Raw genomic sequence first — 19,967 nt, 5'->3', positions numbered from 1 at the left:
CGGCCCGAGCGGCGGCGAGTGCGCACGCGCAGCCGCGCGCGAGCGAGAGGACCGCCGGTCACGTGGCCCCAGCCGGGGCTGGAGAAGCCGGAAGTGTCCCGAGGCTCCCGGAGGCCGCGGGAGCCGCTGGCGGTGGCGCGGCGGAGCTCGGGCGCGGTGAGCGAGCGGGCGGCCGCGGGGCCGGGAGCCGCGCGGGCGGCGGGCGGCGGGGGAGGCGCGGGCGCTGCCGCGAGCGCGGGCCGCGGGGGGCGCCGGGCGGCTGCTGAGTCAGAGCGGGGGGTGGGGGGGGGCGGGGCGGGCCCCGAGGCCGACCCTCCGGGCCCCCGACGGCGGCTCGCGGGCGGGCGGGCGTGCTGGCGGGCGGCGGCCTTGCGCCCCGGGGCGCCTCCATCCTCCCGGCCTCGCAGGTGGCCGCCCTCGGCGCCGGCGATACGCGGCGGACGGTTAACCGTGTGTGTGGGGGGCGGGGGGTGGCTCGGCGGCCGACCCGCTGGGCGTCTCACCGGAAGCGCCGCGCTCCGGCGTTTTTCCAGGGGCCCGGGACGGCGCCGCGCCCCGAGCGTGCCCCGTCAGCACAGCCAGGGCCAGGGGGGCTTCCCGAAGAGCCGGCCGAGCGTCTCCCCCACCCCCACCCCCCACCCCGCGAGCCCTGGCGGCCGCGGGCTGCGCCTGCCCCGCGTGGGACGACCTGGAAGGACGCGCGCGTGCGGCACGGCCGCTGCTCACGCAACTTGTTGAGCCGCCTGCACCCTGGACGGCTCCGCACTCTTGGGGTGGGGGCGCGTCTGTGCCCGAACAGCCCCTCCGGGAGCTGCTGAGTCACGTTTGGGCCCCGGCGGGTCCCCGGGAAACGGGCACCGACACGGGCACCGACAGGCCCCGCGCGCGGAGAGCCCCCTCTGGCCGCATAGCCTAGAGGATGCTCGCGCTAAGCGGGTGGGACCCCCCTCGCCGCCGCGGGTCCGGTCGGATCGGGAAGGGTCGGCTCTACCCCCGTTGGTTCGCTGCAGGGCAGCGCGCTCTCTTCTGCTGGCTTACTACCTCCCTGCTGGAGACAGAGGTGTATTTCTTTCTTTGCGGCTCTTTCCCCCTAGGTGTGACGAGGTGTTGTGCTTTTGGTTTTGGTTTTGGTTGTTGCACATTGCGCACAAAGTGCTGTCTCGGTGGTTTAAACTCGATTGGTTGGTAAAACTGTAAGTTCCGTCTTGAATGATCGAAAATTTTGGTGACATTTTAGGCCGATGGCCGTTCTTTATTTGTTCCCAGTCCTAATTTGGATATTGGCAGCCGTTCATGACCGACTGTTGTAGTGTGTTCGGGTTTAGCATTGACAGGTCCTCCCCGGGTGGGACCAGTGCTTTTGCTATATTGCATTGATTGCAACTCCGACATGAAATTCAAATTTTTTTTACTATACACCCAGGTAACCTTCCAGTGTTAAAGACCAAGGGTAGGGTTTTTTTGTCGTTGTTGTTGTTGTTGTTGTTGTTTAAAGAGAGTACCCTTTTGGTTTTGAGGTTACAGGTTTTCAAACCCAAGGACCTCATGCAAGAGGAACACTCTATCTCTGAGCTAGATCCCTGGTTCCTGGGCTTTTTTTTTTTTTTAGGGCAGTTCACAGCAAAATTGAGCAAAAGATATGAAGGCTTTCCACATAACCTCTTTCCTGCCTGTTGCCCTACCCTGGCAGGAAACAAAGTCCTTTTCCTCGGTTTTTGTTGTATTTTCCATATTTCTTTTTAAAACACTTTATAATTTCTCTTTGGTTTAACTTTCAAGACATTTGAAAGAAAGAGATGACCACTATTGTCAGTGACATTTACTAAATTAGAAGGAAGATAGATTTCTCTTTTTACCTGTGACAAAGGAATTCATTTGAGTATGAGTCATATTAGTGGTTTATTAGAGTGATATTAGTGATATTAGAGGTTTTAGCAAAGTGTACACAAGCATTTAGCCTTTAATATAGCTAGAAACTTAGATACTAACATTGAACTTTGTATATTTCAATTTAGTTACTGTTAATAAGATCTAACTTGAAATTGAGTAGATGGCATTCTGTTTATTAAATGATTCCTTATGTCAAACATGCACGTTTCCCCTTTTCTCTTAGTATACCGAGAATCGCCTGATCAAGCCGAGATGCAGAGCACTTCCAATCATCTGTGGCTTTTATCTGATATTTTGGGTCAAGGAGCTACTGCAAATGTCTTTCGTGGAAGACATAAGGTTGGTATAGAGAAAACCAAGGTTTTTGGTTTTTTTGTTTCACTCTGTTTTCACTGTATTTTTTGTTTTGCCCTTCCAAGATATACACTTGTACTCTGATGTGAGATTTGATGATTTTGCCTAAAGAACATACCTGTATTGTGGTTGCCGTACATGTCAGAGTCAATCGGTCATTATTATCCCTTCAATGAGGGCAGTGTGGAGAAAAAACAGCAGGTTGGCTAAAAAAAATGGCTGGGGAACTTAGGGGTGAACCTTTGTCATCTTTCCTCAATCTCTGCCGCCCAGGCAGTGACAGAATGTTCACTGTGGCAGGGTTGGAGTAAGCAAATTGAAGTGTACCCGAGAGGATAATTCTAAAACACTTCCCCAAGCTTCTTGCCTCAGTAAGAGCATCCTTCAAGACGTGGGAGGAGAAGGAAATTTATCAAGAGTCCAGGTCGAAAATGCTGTCTTTATATATTCTGGCAGAAGGGCCTCTGAATTTGTTAGAAGTGAGAACAGAATAAAAGAACTAATTCTGGAGGTTGAAGAACCAGAAAGATAATATATCAGAGTTTATAGCGGGACAGAATTAAGAATCATTAAAATAAGTTGAAATAAAATGTCAAAAGGTGTTACCCAAAAGATAGCACAGTGGATAGGGTGTTTGCCCTGTGTGCGCCCAACCTGGGTCCTAGCCCCAGCATCCCCCAAGAGTCCCCCAAGCACCGCCAGGAGTAACCCCAGAGCATCGTCAAGTGTGAACCAAAAGCCAAACCAAACAAAATATTAAGGGGTTTCTGTCCTGGGAAAGAAGATAAAATAATGGAGTAAAAAACATAATGCATATAATCACGTTTTTTGTTTGAGGCTTCCCCAGTAGTGCTAGGGACCTCGAAGGCTGCATCAGTGGCACTTTGGAGCCCATTCATGATTCTTGGAGATCAAGCCGCCCGCCCTGTATATGCGATGCGTGCACTTCAACCCTTTGAGCTACCTCTGTGACTCATGATTATTAATTTTTCAACTCTGTAAATTTTTTTAGAGCCAAATATGTTTGCAGCCTCCTAACATTCTTTTCAAGCACAGGAAGCATTTTAGTATTGAGGAGTTCCTTCATCTATTCTTGTAGCCTTGAGGTTAGTAGTCAGTTTTGTCAGTGACATTGTGATAAGTATTCAGAGGGCTGTTTCCTCCGGGGAGAGTTTATGACTGTGAACAGCTTCTGTGGTTTATAGAGAATGAATCAGTGTCATATGCACAGCTCTTGGTTTTTTTTTTCCGTCTGATTCCAGAATAGTTTCCATCTTTGATCAAAGCTCATTATGGTTTCTGGGTCCTTCATCCAGTTGATTGTGAATCTTGGGCATTCTTGTCCTAGGAATTGTTTTGGTTTGTGGTTTGTGCCAAGAGGGATTTAAAAAAAGGTGACAGCACAGGATTTAGTGATGAAACCACATCTGACCTTCTGTCTTCCAAATTAATTGAGCAAATGTTGGAATCCTTTTAGATGTCAGACGCTGCAGTGGGCCTAGCCCACCAAGAGTTTTAGGTTTAGTATAGAAATACCATTCAGGGGGCTGGAGCGATAGCATAGCGGGGAGGGTGTTTGCCTTGCACGCGGCCGACTGGATTTGATTCCCAGCATCCCATATGGTCCCCCGAGCACCGCCAGGAGTAATTTCTGAGTGCAGAGCCAGGAGTAACCCCTGTGCATCGCCGAGTGTGACCCAAAAAGAAAAAAAAAAAAGAAAAATATCATTCAGGAGGACCATAAATTACAAATGGCTAGAGCAGCAAGTACATGGTTGTGATGGAGATTGGATGAGGAATATTTAAAATGCCTGGCACTAGTAAATATTCCACGTATTTTTGTCCTCTAGATACTCAGAATTCTTTGTGTAAGTGCTTACACAGAGTAAGGACTCTGTTTACTTTTACTTCCTCCCCTTCCTTTCCCTTCATTGTTGTTGTGAAGATGTGGATTGAGTTCGTGGCAGACCATGGTGCTTGCTGGAGGTGTCACATCAGGTTGGGGTGCTTGCATATTCTGTCCCATTACACTCTCGGGTTTGCTGTCTTTGAGTTGCTCCTGGTGATTCAAAGGGGACCATCTGGGATGCCGGGAATTGAACCTGGAATGACCACATGTAAAGCAAGAGCCCTAACCTTTGTACTATCACTCTGGCCCCAGTGGCCCAAATTTTTAAAATAGAAAAAGAAAGAATTGCTAAGACCCAGTTTAGTATTGAGAAAAAGTATTTTTTCTGTGATATCAATTTCAGTGGTGTAGGACTGTGCACAAGAAATCCCACTTTCCCTTAATAATCTGTGTGAGAATTTTCGATAGTGGAAAGCTAAAACCCTTTCGTGTTACTGTTTGGAATAATCAGGTCCCCAAGTTTACTATTTGTTATTCAGAGGGTATAACTTCTCAAGTCTGTCTCTTTCATTCAGTTGCTTTTCGTTACTAATGTGAGTGGCTGGGTAGTTGTGTGCATGAGAACTGAGGTGAAGTTAAGGGAAGAGAACTGTGGCAGGGTGTGTTGCTCTGCCAGCTGTATAGAAATATGTGAACGTAGATCTGGAAGTGTTATTCGTATGTGCTTTGACTTTGACACGGTGAGTGATGAGTCACTGCAGCTAATAAAGGGAAAATAGTTCATCCTTACGTATCTTCAGGTACGATGTTTAGTAATACAATTTTTTAAAATACGGCAGAGATCACAGCATATGTGACAAAATTATTATTTCCCCTGCTTCCCTCTGTTAAGATTCTCATCCTTTTTTATTGTCTCCCTCCCTCCCTTCTCCCCTTTCCCTTTGTTGTTGTTGATGATGGTGGTTGTCACAGTGACTGGGGATGCACACACACGCCTGGCAGTGGTGCTTCACTTTTTTCTTTCTTACGTGTGGTGCTCCCTGAGGTCCTCGTCCTCTCGTTGCAGTTACTTGCGTATGTGCTCACCAGGGCACACACTCTTCGTTGAGGCACACAAGTTACGGTTGTGATCTCACCAAGAGTCCTTGCTTGCTCACACACAGGCTGACCAGGGGTCACACATCCGTGGCTGTATTGCTTGTTAGTGGTTAGAATTTGTTTTGGGTTGCTCACCCCCCATTTGGCATGAGCAGAAAATACTTGCTCTACTCCAGAGTCCGCAGATCGCAGAGCAGCCAGGATTGTAACCAGGTGCTCGAAAGTCAGGCACTAAGTTTTCTATTTCTCAAGGCCAGGATTCTCCTTATTTTAGATTAAGTTTAGGGCGTGTGTCCTCAAAAAGAAACTTAACCCTCTTGATTTGTACAGATATTTGGTAATGTTCTTACTCTGGTTGAACAAATAGGAATATGGTATGTTTCGACTATAAACTCTTCTTCTATTTTCATATTGTCAGAAAGTGATCTGGAAACAGTGTTGATTATACGTGTAGTTAATGGGGGAGGATGTGAATTTCAAAAGGAAAAGTGCAGGGAGGTGCCAGAGCGCGTGCGCACAGGAACCTTTGGTGGCCGAGAGCCATTCCCTTGGCTGGCCCACAGCGACAGACAGGCGAAGGCTCGGGAATGAAAAAATAGGGCCCCAGGCTGATCATAGTTTATTTCTCTCTCCTCCCCAGGGTTGTCCAGTCTCCCCTTACAGCACAGTCATAGTCATACTCATAGTTTTGGTCATAGTCCCAGTAATAGTTCCATCATCCTATTCCACTCATAGAACTTAAAGTCCTCTACTTCGTTTTATCCCTTACAGCATAGTTATGTAGAAATCAGGAAGGGTGGGGGTACACATAGGTCGGGTTGAACATTGTCGTAACATGTCAAACAGAGGTAAAGCCACTCCTTCAGGGGAAGTTCTAGGAGATTAACTCAAGGACAAAACCTCATCTGAGGGTTGAGCACTCCAGATTACTAGGAGATCTACTCAAGGGCGGGATTCCATCTAGGGTGTATTGCTTTATCTTTTCCTCAGCTAGTAGTACATTTAAACAGTCATAGTAAATTTACATATTTAATATTTGTAGTCATTTTGTTTGAACACAGTAAGAGATATATTAAGCTTAAAGGTTGGCTCTTCCTGGGGACATCTCGCCATATATTCCAGACCACAGTCCTCAGGCCAGGTTAGTCTTTCCTAACCCCAGCAGAGTTCTTACTCAGTTACTTCTTTTTGGGCCATGACAGAGTTTGTTCCATGAGCGTGGTCTTAACTTACTACACTTATGGTGTATAAGTGTATATGCTTCTGATGCCAGGGTAGCTTACAACTTGCCCTGGGTCCACCCAGTCCCTTCATCAGGACCCTCCTTTTGGGGGTGTTAGGAAGTAAGGGCAACTGAGGCTTAAATCAGGTAAATACGATGGATGCCCAGGAGTAAATTATAAAAACATAGCTGTCTTCCTGTGTCTATACAGAAAAGAGATTGCTAAATAAGCCATGCAAATGACATAAAGGAGAAAGAAAAGCAGTATAGGGTTACCGGTGCTTGATGGAATTGGGTGTGCCTCAGGAGCACTGTTGTCGGAGTAGCTCAGTAAACCTAAGCTTAAGCTCCTTGCGGAAGGAGCAAGGACAACCCAGTGTTATCCAACATCTCCCCATTTCCTGTTTGCAAAACCCCAAAAATTAAAATTTCAACCCATTCCTGAACCGAGAGCAGCGTCTGATATAGTGTCCAATCATTGTACAACATCATGGTTGACAGTAGCCTGCACTGTCCAGAGGTGGTGAGAGTCATTTTGTCACGTTTTGACGAAATCATGTGTCTGGATCAAGGTTTGAAGAGCTGTTCCGGCAACACAGTGCTAATGGTCACAGCAGTGAGTCTCAGGAGAGAGTCAATCAGGAGCCCAACAAATTGTCGGGAATGGCAGAGCAGTCTTGTAAAGGAGTTAGAGAACTTTTTCCACAGGTTCTCTGATGCTGACTCCTCCTTTGATTTCCTTATGGCTTCCAGCTGGAATTGGTTTGGCGGGCTGGGGTTTGGAGAGTTGAGGGTCTGGCGGTCTGGGGGCTGAACCCGGCAGGTGAATTCGACTCCTGACGAGACGTAATGGAACCCAAAGTTTCCTTGTGGGGTTGTCATCTGTTGAAACAAAAAGCATAGCCTTTTCCCCGAATGAGGAGTTCCCTGCCACTCACTCTCAGTTTTAACCCAAATAGGAGAATTATGTCCTTAGCCTATGCACCTTCCTGAAAATGCTTCTCAACTGCTCTGTAGGGCTCTCCTTGAGGTAAATTTTAAAAAGTTTAAAGAGAATAATGTCAAGGACAGGGAGCCAAGTGGGGGCATACCTCCTTTTGGTTTTTTAATAACTGTGTTTTAGGGTTCTGTGGTTACGCTCAACTATGCCTTGTCTCTGTGGGTTATAAAGGATTCCAGTAGTGTGTTTAATTTGCCATTCATCACATGAAAGCTTAAAAAGCTTTACTAGTATAGACTGGGCCATTGTCAGTTTTAATAGCAGATGGAACGCCCATGACAAAAAAAACACTGTAGTAGAAAGAAGCAAACTGCTTTCTCTCAGAAGAAATGGGAACAGCCCCTAGGAAAAGAGAATAAGTATCTATAGCTACATGGAGAAAAGATTTTTTGGGAAAGAATATGACATACATACTTTCCGTTTGCCATAATACATTGACCTGTAGGCCTTGGGGATCAGCTCCAGCCACATGGAAGGTGCAGTGTAGAGGGGCACAGATAGAGCAAGCACGGACAATACGCCTGGCTTCTCACATTGGAATATGATGGTGAACATGAAGATGGCAAGCATTTGCTTATAAGGCCTGGTGCTCTTCTGCAGCCAAGGTAAAAATTGGTGCTGCCAAGAGATCAGCAGCTTTGTATCCCCAAGTCATAGTCCGTCCAGGAAGACCAGAATGAGCACGGACAACCCAGTGTTATCCAACAGGAGAACAAGAAAAGAAAGGAAGAAATGATCTAGATGTCGTCTTCTGATGCTGCTCTGCAGGTAGTGAGGTTTTATTAAGTGAGAAAAGAACTTGAGAACTGGGATATTGACAGGAAGAGGATAATGTTTATAAGTGGGAAGTCTATATGGAAAGTTAAGAGGGTGCCAATGTTGGAACAACACAAAGAACTGAAGATATCCTTGAGGGGTGTGCTTGACCCCCAAGTTCAAAGAAGTGATCTTTTCATCTGCCTGGTAAATGTTGGATCATAAGGTAAACCTTTAATCACGATCACAGTCATCCTGTTGTTTGTCGATTGCCTCGAGCAGGCACCAGTAACGTCTCCTTCGTCCTAACCCTGAGTTTTTAAAGTGCCATATTCAAGGCTCTTTAGGAGAATGAGACCCATCATTGTTACTGGTATTTGGCATATTGGGTACTCCATAGGCAGTTTGCCAGACTCTGCCATTGTGGGCAAGTTAACAGTCAGTAGCCTGCCAGGTTGTCCAAAGTAAAAGGCCCTCCCATTGTTCATCGATTTGCTCGAGCGGGCCCAGTAACGTCTCCATTGGAGACTTTGTTGTTACTGTGTTTGGCATATCGAATATGTCACGGGGAGCTTGCCAGGCTCTGCCGTGTGGACGAGATACTCTCAGTAGCTTGCCGGGCTCTCCGAGAGGGGCGGAGGAATCGAACTCGGGTCGGCCATGTTGGCCGCTTGTAAGGCAGACGCCCTACCGCTGTGCTATCGCTCCAGCCCTCGGCCTTTTGGCTAAGATCAAGTGTGTCCAAAGTAAGAATGAGATAATAAGCTTCCGAGAGCTGGCTTTTATAGTCTCTGGTTCTTGGCCGTTGATGGGATTACACGGCGCCGGGGGGTCAGTTGGTGGGTGTGACCCCTGCCTACTGGAAGATGGAGGATCTGGGTGGAGGATGCTCAGCCCCGATCCGAGCAGGCTTGGAGATCTCAGCCCCGAGACGCGCATGCCTTTGTTCCTCTGCCGGTACCTTCATAGGATTAAATTTTGAGTATCTCACTTAGTGATTGGAGGAGGTGGGAGAATCTAGAAGAGAGCCTTAAGGTAAAGAACAAGAGAACGTCATGTATTGCTGGTGGGAATGCTGTCTGGTTCAACCCTGTGGAAAACAACATAGAGAGGCCTCAGTAAATTTAGACTTCAGCTGCTATATGACCCAGCAATTCCACTTTTGGGCATCTACCCCCAGGACTTAATGACATTCATTCTAAAGGACATATGCACACCATTATTCATTGCTGCACTCAATACAGTACCTGCGATGTGGAATCAACCTTGGTGTCCAAAGACAGATGAATGGATTATGAAGAGGAATACCATGCAGCTGCGAGGAATGATAAAATCACGCAATTTGCTGCGATGTGGTCGGAACTAGAAAATACGTTGATCGAGTAAGCCAGAAAAAGAAACAAACACAGCATGATCTCACTTACCATTATAGGGTAATGGCATGAGGACATGTTATGTAGTGAAGGGGATGCTTAAATCACCCTTAACCCCAGAGCTTAGGGAGGAAAAGGACAGAGAAGGAAAGAAATCAAGAGGGGGAGGAAGAAGATGAGAAAGGGAAACAGTGTGGGAACAGAGTCCAGGGCCTTGATTATACTGTGATGTGGGAGAGCAGTAGAGCTGCATATCCAAAGCACAGACTCAGCAACACTGGGAACATGAGATCTAAATTGCAACCACTGAACTTTGTAATGTGCCTGCCAGGGTGTATGTGTTGGGGTGGGGGCAGGGAGAGGCGTATGGGGACCCCAGTGGAGGGAAGTTGGCACACACTGGTGGTAGGATTGGTGTTGAAATATTACATGCCGAAAACTCAACTATCAATAACTTTGTAAATCACGGTTCTTAAGGTAACTGAGCATACATGTCTCTTCAGATTCTGTCCTGTTTATAGTGGTGCTTTGTAATTCTGCGTTCCATCTTAGTCCTTGGTGGGGCCGGGAGGGGACAGTGCTGCAGGCGTGAGATAGAGGAGAGGAACTGTCTTTGCTCCCCTACAGAGTTTGTTAATTACCCAGGCACAGTGGCAGAAAGGTACCAGAGGTAGCAGAGCTACAATCCAGTGACCTTTGTCTAATTTAACCTTACACTACAACTCTTTCTCCCACATATGCACATATTGTCACAGCTAAGGAATGGATCTTAAAAGTTCTTGCGTTATTATAGGGAAGGCCATGCCTATCAATGCTCTGGGTTACTCTCAGCTCTATAATCTGGAACCATTCTTGGCAGTACTGAGGGTCAAGCCCAGGGCTTCAGGGCCAGAGAGATAATATAGCAGCAGATACTGCACTTGCCTTCGTCCTGACTAGTCTGGGTTTGATTTCTGGCTCCCCAGGTGGTCATACCAGGTGTGGTCCAAAAACAAAAAAAGAAGAAAATCCAGGGCTTCTTTGTGCAAATCACACATCCCAGCCCTTTGCACCAAGTCCTTAGGCTACCTTTAGCCGTACACTGGCCAGAGCTATAGTTCAGGGGATAGGGCACTTGCTTTGTAGGCAGCTAACGCAGGTTCAGTGGTCTCCTGAGCATCAAAGGGTGTGGCCCCAAAACAATTTTTTTTTAACTTCAAAAACCCTTGTGAGTTTCACTTTGTATTTCTTGTCTAAAACAAAAATAGGAAGTGTTTGGTATTATCAGGGTTCTTCTGCTAGGTGTTATAAATGGACTTTTTTTTAAGTAAGGTTTTATTGAGAACGTTTACATAGAGAAATGTGAAGGGAGAGAAAGAACAATACACGTTTAAGGGAAAGAAAGTTCAGGAGATGGACTTCTCCTGTGGGAAAAAATGCGAAGAGTACACGTAATTGGTTGAGATATAGGCAAGCTCCAGTGTGCATTAGTAGACTGTTTGTTATATAGAGGAAAATAACCTTTCTACATCCCAGCACGTGCTGTTTGAAAAGAATGATTTACTTTATTTTTAAGTCAAGTCAAAGTAAGTTACCTTTACTTCTAAGGTAGTGAGGGCTCTGTATACCCTTGCTTTCTAAACCCATATAGAATTGCATAAGTTATTGAAAATTTGTCTTAAAATCTTATGGTTTATAAACAATAAGTGTTTGACTTACATACATGTGTTTTATACCTCTATACCCAGGGTCATGTTAAAATTTTCTTGAGGGACTGGAGAGGTAGTATAGGGGTAAGGCACTTGCCTTGCGCAGGGCTGCCCCAGTTTCAATTCCCAGCATCTCACATGACTCCCCCAACCCCTCCAGGAGTGGTCCCTGAGCTAAGAGCACAACCAGGTGTGACCCCAAAACAACAAACAAAACTTCTCAGACAAATAGGTGTTGCAAGTGGAAAAAGGTTTAAGAAGCTCTGTTTTCTAAAACAAATTTATATATCTAATTATACTAATATATTTTTATCTTTGTAAAATTATTAATAAGCACAGTATTTGTTTTTTTTTTCCAGAAAACCGGTGACTTATTTGCTATTAAAGTTTTTAATAACATAAGCTTCCTTCGTCCAGTGGATGTTCAAATGAGAGAATTTGAAGTGTTAAAGAAACTCAATCACAAAAATATTGTCAAATTATTTGCTATTGAGGAGGAGGTAAGTAGTCAAAGTTCAATTCATCTTTCATTATGGTGATAGTATTACGGGAGACATAACCTGATAATTGAGTTAGAAATGATGTCTGGGTCTTTTTGGGCCACACACTGCAGTGCTCAGCAATGACTGTTCCCAACTCTCTGCTCGGGGGGCACTCTGACAGTTTTTGGGGCACCTTGTCTGTGCTGAGGATCCAGCAGGTGTCATTTGCATGCTCTGCGAGTCCCTTATCCCTGTCCTGTCCTGCAGGCCCTTCCGTGTTTATTACTTTGGGGAGTGAGTGTCCTATCCATCTGTACTCAGGAATCACTCCTCACCGGGCTTGCAGGACCAAGCGTGATCCTGGGGATTAAACCCAGGTCGGCTGCATATAAAGCGAATGCTCTACCTGCTGTTCTCTCTGTCCAGACCTCTGTGTGTGTTTTCCTTTAATGAGAAAAATAAGAATTCCTACCACCAAGTATCCTCAGATTATTGACTAGATAGAACAGTTGGAGTTAAGTATCAAGGAATCACAAAGAAGTTAATAAAGACCCCAGAGATATAGTGAGGGAGTAGGTTAGGGCACATGTGCTTAACCTGTTTTTTTGGTTTTGGTTTTGGTTTTTTTTAATGATTTATTTGTTTATTATTTTGCTTTTTGTGTCACACCCGGCAATGGTCAGGGGTTGTTACTCCTGTCTCTGCACTCAGGAATTACTCCTGGAGGTGCTCAGAGGGGCCATATAGGATGCCAGGATTCAAATCCAGGTCAGCCGCTTGCAAGGCAAATGCCCTCCCCGCTGCTGTATCGTTCTGGCCTGCTTAACCTGGGTTTGATCCCTACACAAGGATCCCCAAATACCACAAGGTTTTTTCCTTGGATGTCCCTGAGCACTGCTAGGGTGACCCTCATGACCCGTGGCACCCAAGGGCCCCACATTGAACCACTGGCCATGTGGGCCTTGAGTCTCCCTTGGCCCCTGGACCCACTAAGCACCACTTGGAAGACTCACCTCCACTTAAAGAAGTAAAGGAAAGTAGAATATTTTTATACTATTTTATTATTTTATTTTTAAAACTAGTCTTACTGACACAAATGAAATAACACCAAAAAGATTTCGTAAGAGAATAAAATTTCATGTATTCAGAGTAGTGTATGAAGTAGAATTACAAAAGATAGGTTTGGGGCCAGGAGAGATAGCTCAATAGACTGGAGTATATGCCCCTGAGCACCTCCAGGTATACCCCTCCTCACCCCCACCACCAAATGTTGGTTTTTAGGAGGAAATAGCGAAAATACTAATATTAGTAGGAAAATTACTAGAAATAATGGAAATGGGGGCTAGAGCAATAGTAACAGTGGGCCAGGAGTAAATCTTGAGCACTGCTGGGTGTGGTCTCCACCCTCTCCCCCCTGAAAGATAGAAATAATGAAAATAAAAATCTATTTTAATACCTTTAGGCATGGACAATAAAAATCACACCTTTGGAAAATAATTTGGCAGTTTATACCTATCCTTAATATAAATGATTTCTAAGAAGTAATCAGAAGCATGCTTTAATTTATACACGGGGATGTTCATTGCCATCTCTTGTCTAGTAAAGAAAGGTGAAATGAGTTCGAATATGTGGGAGAGGCTCACCTGGAGGCTGCAGACCTGAGGTTAAGAGAGTGTGTCGCTGCAGACTGCTGGCCTGTTCAGAACTTGACAGCAGTTGCAGAGGAGTTTGTTGAATTACACATAGACAGTTCTCATAAGTCTGTGCTCATTTAGACATCAGCTACAGATTTAGGGATCCCTAGGGCTGCCTTTGCTTCAAATCAGCTTTGGGGGTTTGTGTGACAACACTCATTGATAATTCGCTGGAACCTTGAATAACTAAGAAAATTAACCAAAAGAACACCGTAATTACAATTCCAGTTATAATATTGCAGAAATACACAAAATTGGAAAAAAAGATTGAAAATGCCTAAGAGGAATCATTTTGGGTAGTATATTAAAGGGTTCTAAATCTGAATTTTTGTCCTTAAGAAAATTTTATTCTTCCAACCTTGATGAATAACAAGTGCAGAGCTTTGCCAACTTTGAATACTCATATGAGCTTTTGGTTTACATAGTTTTTAACTGATTCTTAAAACACACCCTGTACGGATGACCTTTGGTCTATAACCTTTCCCTGCTCTAGGAAAGTTTGAGCTAATTCTTCAGTTTCAGTTTCCTCCAGAAGTTGAAACTGATATGCATATTCTGAAATTCCCATGTTCTATTACATTGTTCAGCTGTCTTGTAGTCAAGCCCAAGTAAAGAAAGACAAGTTGTCAGGGAGAACATTCCAGAGGCCCAGAGAACACTTCCTGTAACCTGGCTGGGTTAAATACCAGATTGCTCTTTGGGTAAAGAGAATTTTTCATTAGGCTGCATATTCTGTATACTTCATGCCACTTCAAGACACGCCAGTGCATATTTTATTCAGAATATGCTTATAAATAATGTTACAAATCAGGATTCAAATATATATGCAATATATAACCTTAAGATACGCAGTATAAGATATAAACAGTGTGATTTGTTATAGAAGGGAAAACACCAGAATACTGACATAGTTATCTCTGTGTTATGTAATAATGGACATTTACCAAATTCTCTGTAATCAGCATATTTCATTATTGAAAAAACATTTTTTTCCTTTAAAATTATTTTTCTTCAGGGCAAAGAGATAGTACAGCAGGTAGGGTGTGTGCCTTGCCCCCTGACCACCTGGGTTCGTTCAATCCTGGGCACAGTGTATGGTTCCCTGAATCCTCAGGAATGTTCCTGAGCACAGAGCCAGAAATAAGGTTTGGACACAGCTGGATATGGCCCAGAAACAAGCCAGAAAAAGTAAGATGATTTTTTACCTTTACTCAGTAGAGAAATTCAAGACATTTTATAGAAGTGGAGATATGTAGAGAAAAATATAAAAGGTAAAAAGGATTAAAAGTTGTAAGATAAAAATTAGAGTTAAATAATTATTTTAAGACTCATTCATGATTTTAGTTATCTGAAATGGGCTTATATCTTATAATTAGTGTGCATATGTAATTTGGCAGTGTATTTTTCCTATAAAGCTGTTACAAATTCTTGATTATCTTATTTATTGTAAATATACTTTAAAGTCCAGCTTTAATTTAATACCTTGTAGCTCAAATACAAGTGAGCAGACTAGAACTTTACCGTGAGAGGAACCTCAGCTATCCTGTCACCTATGTTTTTAGCACTAGGAACCTATTCCTTGAAACAAGTGTGGGTTTTTGGGGTTTTTTTGTTTTTTTGCTTTTTGGGTAATAACCCGGCAATACACAGTGGTTACTCCTGGCTCTGCACTCAGGAATCACTCCTGGCAGTGCTCAGGGGACCATATGGGCTGCTTGGAATTGAACCTGGGTCGGCCGCGTGCAAGGCAAACACCCTGCCCGTTGTGCTATCTCCAGCCCCAAAACAAAAGGGGTTTTTTTGTTGTTGTTTTTTTGCTTTTTGGGTCACACCCAGCGATGCTCAGGGGTTATTCCTGGCTCATGCACTCAGGAATCACTCCTGGCGGTGCTCAGGGGACCATGTGGGATGCTGGGAATAGAACCTGTGTTGGCCATGTTGGCGGCGTGCAAGGCAAACGCTCTACCCACTGTGGTACTGCTCCAGCCCCCAATAAAAGTATTTTTTAATGAGAAAATTTTCAAGTGTTCAAGAGACTTGTTAACAGCTCTAATGACCTAAATGTGCTATGAAGTATTAGAAATTAAAGATAGTTTTAGCAAATCCACTATAACATCAGCAATGATTTTCTAGTTCATTTATAGCCAGTTTTCACTGTGCTTGGTTCCTCTTCAAGAAGTAATCCAGCATTGTATCAGGAACTTCAAAAATGTTTATTTTTACATGTGTACAGTCAACAAATACTGACTCCTGTGAGAAGCAGTTGAAGTGGCTTCATCAATGTGGCAAACCCTACATTTAAATTAATCAGATAAGTATGATATAAAATTTAAACTTTTTAAGTCCCAATCAGTGATTTTTGTTTTCCAGACAACAACAAGACATAAAGTGCTTGTTATGGAATTTTGTCCATGCGGAAGTTTATACACTGTTTTAGAAGAGCCATCTAATGCCTATGGACTACCAGAGTCTGAATTTTTAATTGTTTTGCGAGATGTGGGTACGTTTATTTATGATTTAAAATATATGCACATATAAGAATGACATAAGAATTTTTTTAATTAATTTCTTACATTAAAAACATAGACCTTTGGCTGGGCTGGAGCGATAGCACAGCGGGTAGGGTGTTTACCTTGCATGCGGCTGACCTGGGTTCTATTCCCAGCATCCCATATGGTCCCTCGAGCACTGCCAGAAGTAATCCCCAAGTGCATGAGCCAGGAGTAACCCCTGTGCATTGCCATGTGTGACCCCCCCCCCAAAAAAAAAAAACATAGACCTTTGGGTTCGGAGAGATAGTACAGTGGGTAAGGTATGGGTTGATCTTTTTGGCATAATGAAATGTTCTGAAATTATGATGATGGTTTTGTATTCTGACTGCAGTAAAAACTATTAGATTGTATGCCTCGAGGAATTTTTGTACTTGGATTTTTATCCCAATAAAGTTGTTTTTCTGAAACACATGGCAAACCAATAGGAATAAAATCTTCTTGAAAACATATGAATCAATATTTGAGGAACAGGAAATGTCCGGTGATAAAGTATAAGGTCAGTGGGAATTATTCAGCTTGATACTGGAAGTCATCTGGAGACCAATTAGGTGAGGATAAACTGAGAAATACAAACCTGTGTAGTTGAAGTAAGCTACAGGTTATCAAAACCTAAGTTAGCCTTAGTCCTGAATTTTCATAATTGTATGTTGATAGCCCTAAGATTATTTTTAATGTATTTTCACATTCATCTACCAGCTGTCAAACTAATGTTTCAAATTGTTAGTGACTATTAACCAAATCAGCTTCATTTAAAAAAATTTTTAATGGAAAATGTTCTTTTTTATATTGTACTGAAGCACATTAGAATCTGTGTTTTTTCCAGTGCTGGGAATCAAAACCAGGATCTTATAGGTGTGAGGCTTGTGCTATACCAGCTATAACAGTGCGCCCCGGCCCAGCCCTAAGAAATGCTGGGTTTGAAGGATTAAACCCAAAGCCGCGGTATTCACAAATCAAGTGCTGTATTGCTAAGCTATGTACCTGGCCTCACGTATATTTTTAGGGGCTGGAGAAATAGTACAGCAGGTAGGGCACTTGTCTTGCATGCAGCCAACCTGGATTCAATCCCTGGCATCCCATATGGTTCTCCAAGTACCACCAGGAGTGAATCATGAGTGCAGAGCCAGAAGTAAGCCCTGAGCATTGCTGGGTGTGGCCCAAAAATGTCACCTCCCCAAAAAATATATATATACACGCAAACACCTAAATATACACACATTTATGTGTATTTTTATGGAATTATATATACATATATGTGTGTATATGTATTTCTGTGTAAACATGCCTAACATTTCGCCTCTATTATTTTTTATGTTGTATATTAAGCTTACCTTTCTAGAATTCTTTGGTTGGTTTTGGGGGTTTTTATGTTTGGGTATTTGGGGTTTTTTTCCTTAATTTGATGTTTTGGCTTCACCCGGTGGTGCTCAGAGGCTACTCCCGCTGTGCTCATGAGATGATTCTGGTGGATAGAGTAACACGGTAGCACTGTCCTCCTGTTGTTCATCTATTTGCTTGAGGGAGCCCAGTAATGTCTCTTGTGAGACTTATGTTACTGTGTTTGGCATATGGGATATGTCACGGGTAGTTTGCCAGGCTTTGCCATGAGGGCGAGATACTCTCTGTAGCTTGCCAGGCTCTCCGAGAGAGCCGGAGGAATCGAGCCCGGCTCAGCCGTGTAGGCTGCGTACAAGGCAAATGCCCTACCTGTTGTGTTACTGCTCCAGCCCGGTGGATATAGTAAAAAAGAACAATAGGACTGATGAAGCACTTTCTTGGAATCTTTATCATTAAGTTTAAGCAGGTGACTTACATGTACAGAACCAATACAATTGCTTTCCAGAAGTTCTCAGGAAGCATGCAGCACATACACAAAAATTAGAGCAGCACAGAGACTAGCACAGGCGCTGTGCAGGCAGGACACACTTTTGTGACGTGTAACCAGAGTGAGGGTGTGGCTTGGCACTGGAGTGCTCATGTGACCCGTGTCAGTCCCTGGGTTCAGTGATTCCTTAATGCAAAACAAAACACAAAATCGTTCGGGAAGTCATCTGCTTAACCATCTTGTTCCATTTTCCCAAAAATATTAAGAAAAATTGAACTGTATGCTGTATTGATCTTTCTCTTTTCATTGTAGCACATAGTCTTTATTTCTCAAATAGATATGTAAATACTATTTATTTTCATTTGAAATATCTTTGAACCGATTTATGGAAAAACATCTTGTTTAACATGTACATTTGACATGTATACCTCATGGCGATTTTCTTTGTCCTATGTTTACTGCTAAAGTGGGTGGAATGAATCATCTCCGAGAGAATGGCATAGTGCATCGTGATATCAAGCCAGGAAATATCATGCGTGTTATAGGGGAAGATGGACAGTCTGTATACAAACTGACAGATTTTGGTGCAGCTAGAGAATTGGAAGATGATGAGCAATTTGTTTCTCTGTATGGCACCGAAGAATATTTGGTAAGTCGTCTATCACTAATAATTTCATTTGAGATATTGTAAATATGGGTAGTTGACCAATCAGCTCACTATACGTGTAACTTTTATGACAAAAAACATTTCTGAATTATTTTAATGAAGATGGGGGGTGATGGTATTATATTGGTTTCTAAGGATGCTGTTGATCTGTTTAAAATTCTTACTAGGGCCAGAGAGATAGAAAGGAGGTAAGGTGCTTTCCTTGCATGCAGCCAATCCCAGCACCGTGTAAAGTTCTAGCACTGCCAGAGGTTACTCTTGAGCACACAGCCAGGAGTAGCTACTGAGCACCATATTATGTGGTCCCAAAACAAAACATGAACCAAAAAATTCTTAATAAGTGGTCAGGGACATAACTCAGTAGTCAAGTGCATGCTTTGCTTATGTGAGGCCCTAGTTTGATCCCTGGCACTACAGAAATACTTATACTACTAATTTACATCATTTTCAAATTCTGTAATTATACCACCAGTATGAACTAAAAGAATAATTATATATTTAAGAAACATCTAGCTAATAAAGGATTCATTTTCAGTAAGAGCACTTGCTATATATTTTTCACTTTCAGTTTGTATTTAGGCATTGTGATTTACAAAGCTTTTAGTAATAGTTACAGGCATCTGATGTAACTACTCCAACCCCACCAGTGTCAGTAACTCTCCAACAACGTCCCAGAGTTCTCTTCCACCTCCCTACCTCCTGAGCAAACTGTTTTTTAATTGAATTAATATAGTTTGAGTCACATATTTCCAAATGTTTTGGCTCTTATGGTCTTTGAGGCAGTTGAGGGCCGGGGGGTAGGGGTGCTGATTCTGGCTCTGAGCTCAGCCAGAGTGCTCGGGAGACCATAGGTGGTGCTAAGGATCACTCTGGCATCGGCCAGGTCATCTGAATGCAAGGCAGGCACCTTAACCCCTTTACTATCTCTCTGGCCCAACTCTTACGACTTTAATATACACAGTTATCTCTTTACCACTAAAGTTTTCAAAACCATTGGCCAGTTTTCTTTATAGAGACAAATCCATCAGAATTCTGAAAGCAAAAGATTCTATTCAAAGAAGTCATTTGTGCGGCCAGAGCAGTAGTGCAGTGGGTAAGACACGTGCCTTTCACACAGCCAACCCAGGTTTGATCCCTGGACCCAGAATGGTCCCCTGAGCAGCACCAGGACTAATTCATAAGCGCTTTGCTAGGAATAACTCCTGAGCACTCTGGGTGTGGCCCCAAAACAACAGCAACAGAAATGTACTAGAAGCGCCAGAGAGATAGTACAGAGGGTCAGTTGCTTGCCTGCGCACAGCTGATCCCGGTTCCATCTCCGTCACCCCGTATGGTCCCCCGAGCACCTCCAGGAGTGATCCCTAAGCACCACTGAGTGTGGCCCAAAAACAGAAATTGAATTTCTAGGTCACATGTTGAATTTTCTCTCCTACATGTGCTCACATTTCTTTCTTTCACCTTATTTCAATATGGTGAATAGCGTTTGTTAATAATACAATCTGAGAATTTTGCTAGAG

General features: G+C 43.8%; 1 protein-coding gene across 3 annotated transcripts in view; it reads left to right on the top strand.

Moving 5' to 3' along the window:
- The first annotated feature begins 48 nt into the window (after window positions 1-48).
- The window catches only part of TBK1 (TANK binding kinase 1), a 53,607-nt gene continuing 33,688 nt past the window's right edge, over window positions 49-19,967 (top strand). For 2 of the 3 annotated variants that reach the window (XM_056130661.1, XM_056130660.1), the window contains exons 1-5: window positions 49-156; window positions 2,123-2,229; window positions 11,590-11,730; window positions 15,777-15,906; window positions 18,251-18,432. In XM_056130661.1, the coding sequence (XP_055986636.1) occupies window positions 2,143-2,229; window positions 11,590-11,730; window positions 15,777-15,906; window positions 18,251-18,432 (540 nt within the window). In that variant the 5' untranslated portion in view covers window positions 49-156; window positions 2,123-2,142. Of the gene's footprint in view, window positions 157-2,113; window positions 2,230-11,589; window positions 11,731-15,776; window positions 15,907-18,250; window positions 18,433-19,967 lie in introns of all 3 variants that reach the window. The other variant, XM_056130663.1, reaches the window with a different exon arrangement.

The sequence above is a fragment of the Sorex fumeus genome, unplaced genomic scaffold (genome assembly GCF_029834395.1).
Source record: "Sorex fumeus unplaced genomic scaffold, SorFum_2.1 ptg000081l, whole genome shotgun sequence".
NCBI lineage: Eukaryota > Metazoa > Chordata > Mammalia > Eulipotyphla > Soricidae > Sorex > Sorex fumeus.
The sequence above is the reverse complement of the archived record's forward strand: the minus strand, read 5'-3'. Positions and strand labels throughout refer to the sequence as shown.